This window comes from Opisthorchis viverrini (genome assembly GCF_000715545.1).
Source record: "Opisthorchis viverrini unplaced genomic scaffold opera_v5_253, whole genome shotgun sequence".
NCBI classification, from domain to species: Eukaryota; Metazoa; Platyhelminthes; class Trematoda; order Opisthorchiida; family Opisthorchiidae; genus Opisthorchis; species Opisthorchis viverrini.
The window spans coordinates 440,865-446,023 of record NW_008751909.1 but is presented as its reverse complement, the minus strand read 5'-3'; the positions used below and the strand labels follow the sequence as shown (position 1 = coordinate 446,023).

Here is a 5,159-nt window from a genome sequence, read left to right as displayed (position 1 = left end):
TATATATATATATATATATATATATATATATAAAACATTTCCCGAGCCTTGCTTATAGCAGGCGCCATAATGATCCCTGTATTTAGCGCATCTTTTGGGTCATCTGCTTCACATTAAAGATAGTGCCTGTAGATATTTGAGTAGGGTGACACAGTATTACATGAGCCCCAAGAATGCCGTCAAGACTTTATCACGGTAACTGTTTCAAGTCGATATGTTGCTACACGTTAATCGACCAATGTTGCAGGTACGAACAAAGATAAACACAGACAGCAAGATCGGAGCTGACGGTATTTCGCTTCTGTATAAAGGTAGGATGTCTAGTTTGACGGAACAGTAAAGCGAAAATAATAAAAAGTAAATAGGCGGACTTTGCTATCATTTTGCTGTTCGCTTCGCCCATTCAGCAACGGTACCGTTTCAGTACATACTTGCCATGCAGTTCGAAAAAATCACACGGGTTTAGATAAGGCCAGTTAGCCCAAGCTTAGTCCGCAGCAATCTAAAAAAGACCTTCCGGTCAATAATTTTGCGCCCTAATTAGCTCTTGTTCAATTCAGCAGTAGGCACTCATCTAGCAACCCAAGGATTATGGGCTTCATACAGTGACCAATTTTCACGTACCGCAGGTACAGGTAACTGCGAACCAGAGCTTCCTGAAAACTTGCCTGCCTGACAAAGCCTGGGTGAAGTTTGTACATGCATACATACACACACACATGTGGCCGCTAACAGAAGTGACACCTATTGCCAAATTTGCCGGAGTATTCCTTTGAAGTTGGAGCTGAAATACACGTTCAACCGAAAAGATACTCGAAATATTTATCATGCTGTTCCCCGTAAAGTGCGAAGACGCAGCCATCGGAGAAACTGTACTTCTCAGAGGGAGAAGCAGCAGACTAGTGACCTTTCACGATGGTCCGACCGCCAGGATTTGTGGACTATCACAAACGTAACCTTCGAGAAACCAAACATGGACTGTCCACACTGCCGACGGTCCGGCGCACAATCCTTAGAAGACGGCAAACGCACGTCCGTCCCACACTGACCGCCTTCTCCCTTTGATCGCATACATCGCCGATCGACGGTAATCACCCACTGGTGTATACCCTCAGTCAGGTGGCCACAATCACACTGGTAAGAAGGCTAAGTACCTTACACCAACATACGGTTGCTGTTCCTGACGATATTCATCTCAGGAGTCTCACCACCACCATCTCAACAGCATCAGTATTCGACAGTGATGTTTCGCTACCCAGGATATGCTAATCCCTACCAGAAGATTTGACTAGGCTCCTGCTCTTATGCAGCACTAAATCGTCGTTGGATTCATTACCATCATCGGCTTTAAGACATGCACGTCGTACTATAACTACAGTTTCCATACCATGCACTTCACACGTTTTACATTATTATACTTCCCTACATCAGAACCTGCACTTATTACCAGACACGGCTAAAGCCCAATTTACAGTTATTCAACCTGCATTGCACATGAATTCCGTCTGATAGTCCCGTTTCCAGATGATCTAGGGGAAGAAGCGGATTGCTACGCATTGAGGATAGTGGCTGATATAAGCGAGATGGCTCAGTGGTTAAACCGCGAATTTACTGATCGGAAGTTCCGTGGTTCGAACCCAAACACTGTATCGCGGCTTCCGACTGGGCATGGGCAACCTGGCAGTATTTCAACCCTCATGCTTCCTTCGGGTGGCATGGAAGCTAGGCACTGAAAGGGTGTTACAACTGAATGATTATTATCAGTGGCAGATATCGTTAGTGAATAAACCAAAAGTTGGCAGTAGATTTTTCACTGAGAGTATCTGGAGAGTAAGCCATGGGCTGACGGCTATGCCTCGGACGCTTAGGAACCAATGGGCCATATTTATCATTGTCATGTGCATTGGAGCCCGCATTTATGGAGATGATAAAGGCCGGCGCAGGTGCGTTTGCTTACAATTGCTTCTGTATTCCGTCGGCAATTCATCGATTAGTCCCCATTGAATCGCACCAACTGCACGCATGGCTGCAGGAAGAGTGCTCCTCGAGGAAGATAGCTGTCTGGCATGAGGCACTTGACTGTAATCCGTGGAGTGTCATCATCTCACCTGTAGTGAGCGAATAATCTCCCCCGGTTGGTATTACTGATCCGGTGTTTCAGATTTCACAGGTGACCTGAATATACGGATGTTCAAGCAGCGGATTTCTACAATTTTTAGCTCACAGTAACCGAGTTTTCTTACCCAGACGATATCAAGCAGACCGCTGAATTGTGTGCTCGACCCCTGACAGAAAGCTAACGTCATATTGTCTCTGAAAGACTCAGGCGTGGTCTTAAGGTGCCTTGAGGTGCCCAGGACGAACTTCGCCCGCTCACATTTTGCTTTCCATGTATTGATGGTCTGAAAGCAGCAACTCGTAAAATAAATGGCATGGCTTAGGGATGATTACATCTTTTCGGATTGGATTCCGAACAAGCTCAGGGACACTCGGCACCAAGGGCGATGCCTGTCATTAGAATCGACAGGCTGCGATTCTAACGCTGACACACTATCAAGACCTATTCGGACAGATTCGCAAAGCAAGAAGCACTAACAATATCAACTGTGCTGATAGTATGAATGCCCAGGTCGGTCCTATGGAATCACACTTGGGTGATCGATGCTCACAGAAACAGTTGACAGAGGTCGAGACCCCAATTTTACGCTGACGAACAATCTCACCGTGTAGGTTTAAATCAGCTGCCGATGGAGTTGCAACTCAAGAATGCTGGCTCTTCCGGAGAACAAACTGATTCCGAGTGCGAGTCCGTCTTTCAGTTTATTTTCCTTCGTGTTCTCGCAAATCGGCAAGCGTCAGTCCTCCACATTGCAACAGTATCGTTCTGAGCCAGCTCAACGATGTCCGGCAGCGGACCAGCCAGTATAACCCTTAGTGCTGTTGTAGTAGTAAATTTCAACAACCAGCCCATATATAATGCCGCTTTCCACACATCAGTGAAAACTTTTGCCCTGATCATCAGCTATTTTCGTGAGAAATGTTGTCCCCCAACGGTAGAGAGCGTTGACATCTAATTTTACAGAGAAGACAGAACTTCCAATCCAGCAATCTACCGACCTGTCACTGTTGCAAGATCCCCTCGAAGGGTTATGGACCCCACTGTCGCCAACCATTCACTGGCCTACATTGAAACCCATATCATGCCAGCTAGCGAAAAACACGGATTTGGACTGAAAAGCCTTCTGCGTCAGAGGACTAGGTTTACAACGATCACTTTTACTTTGATTTTTTTAATAGTGTTTGATCGAGTACAGCACGGCCTGCTCATTCAAAAACTTGCGATGACTGGAGTAGATCAAATTTCTGATGATAATTGCACGTCAACCAACAGGTCAGGACGGTTATGGAAAAGATCTGTAGTCTCCGAGTGTCTGGGAATAGGTTCCTTATTGTCCCTCAGACTCACAAATGGGACTCCAGCACCCATACATCCCGCTTCGACTTATTTGTGGATGAAGAAACACATGAAGTTCGTTCATCAAAGAACCAAAACAACCGTCAGGCCTAGATAGCGGTCTCAGCGATATTTCCTGATAAACCGAACGCATGTTGTGCAAACTCCTAGCCAACTAAATTAGGCTTCTATACATGAAATAGACAGTAAGAGGTATGCATGGCGCTTTCACAGACGTAAGATACTGTGTCGACGCGAATTCTTCGATTTTCTACCTCGGCACGAGCTGAGCTGCCAAACGCGCTATCGTTCGTGGTAGGTTCGGATCACACTCATATAACATGTATATTTGTCCCTTCTATTGAACCACTGCAGCTGATGTTACTGGATGTTTCCCACGACTGAAGTACCAAAACATCTGAATACGTTTTCTGATGACCTCGTTACGAATTCGTTGGTGTCATCCAAAGTCAGCAACGATTTTGAGGCATCGATGGTCGAGAAACTGAATGCACCCCAGGAAAGCCATTCGTAGAGGCCGTGTTTCGCAAAAACACAACAATACAGCCCTCACTGTAGTCTTGTACATGCGGCCCATTAGATCCAGTGACACGCCTTTCAGTACCAAACGATGAGAAACTAGGAGATACAACCAAGCACTAAAGATGCAATACAGCCAATTGGTTGCTATTGAATTATTCTAGTTATCTGAAGAAACTGGAAACTGAGCAACCAAGTGGTGAAGGATGCAGGATCGCCACTGGCTGTGTAATTGAGTCACGTCTGCGTTGAGTGCTGGGGTCCCCAACCAGGAAAACGGTCGTTTTCAACCCGGCTGAGCTTACAGGCTGACGCTCTCATTGCTTTGTCGCCAGAACATGGCACAACAGATACTTCTAGACGGAGACCACCTTTATCGTTCCTTAGCGAGTTCGATAAACAAGAACTCAATTTGACTCATCAACACTGTTGCCCGGCTTCACCGTCCGTGTTAGATGGTAGTGGAATTTTCCCATTTCTGGTATGAGATGAGGAAATTCCTGAATGCTACAAGAATAGGACGTCATTGTTCACACCTTATTAGACCGCTTAGTCACCCTCTCAGAACTCGACTTGAATTTGTCACCCAGATCACGCAAGACATAAATATGCCCTCACATAAATGTTTCAGATGAAATATTCACTCACCGGAAATTCGGTTGCATCTGAATTGCCGTAGATTGTACCGTCCAAGGAGGTAATAGCCAAACACTTTAGGGCCGGATACTTGGTTAAATATTGCTGACACTGCTGAGTCCACGCGTCAGACATACTGGAAGACGACAAGGAGAGATCCACCGGACACAGGAACGGCTTTCACTCGACTTATGGCCCACGGTTTAGACCAGCACGCTGACCTTGTTGCAGTTAACCCGTTGATTGGTTCTGCTCTGAATGCAGCCTGCCTACGCAAGGGAAGGACCAATCAGAAGAAGACGAGATTATTGACGCGCCGGCAACCAATAGCCAGACCGATCAGTCAGCCTTGACGGGGGATGTAAAGCCGAGCAAGCCGTTGATTGGGCAAAGCTGCAGCCAAGGCAGCAGCCAAGGTAGGCCTCGTGCTTGTACCGATAGGGCTGTGCGATTGCTCCGACAGCTGGTCGATTTTCCGTCTTATAGTTTGACCGGTTGTCTGCGCCGCTCCGCTGGCGTGACGAACACG

The 5,159-nt window shown here is 46.5% G+C and overlaps 2 protein-coding genes across 2 annotated transcripts in view; one reads left to right on the top strand and one right to left on the bottom strand.

Moving 5' to 3' along the window:
- The window catches only part of T265_09051 (hypothetical protein), a gene marked incomplete at both ends in the record, with an annotated part of 4,005 nt that extends 2,272 nt beyond the window's left edge, over positions 1 to 1,733 (top strand). Inside the window, one exon of the mRNA XM_009175020.1 lies at positions 1,475 to 1,733. Within this exon, the coding sequence (XP_009173284.1) occupies positions 1,475 to 1,733 (259 nt within the window). The remainder of the gene's footprint in view (positions 1 to 1,474) is intronic.
- Positions 1 to 4,872, bottom strand: part of T265_09050 (hypothetical protein) — a gene marked incomplete at both ends in the record, with an annotated part of 12,360 nt that extends 7,488 nt beyond the window's left edge. Inside the window, one exon of the mRNA XM_009175019.1 lies at positions 4,643 to 4,872. Within this exon, the coding sequence (XP_009173283.1) occupies positions 4,643 to 4,765 (123 nt within the window). The remainder of the gene's footprint in view (positions 1 to 4,642) is intronic.
- Between the last annotated feature and the right edge of the window lie 287 nt (positions 4,873 to 5,159).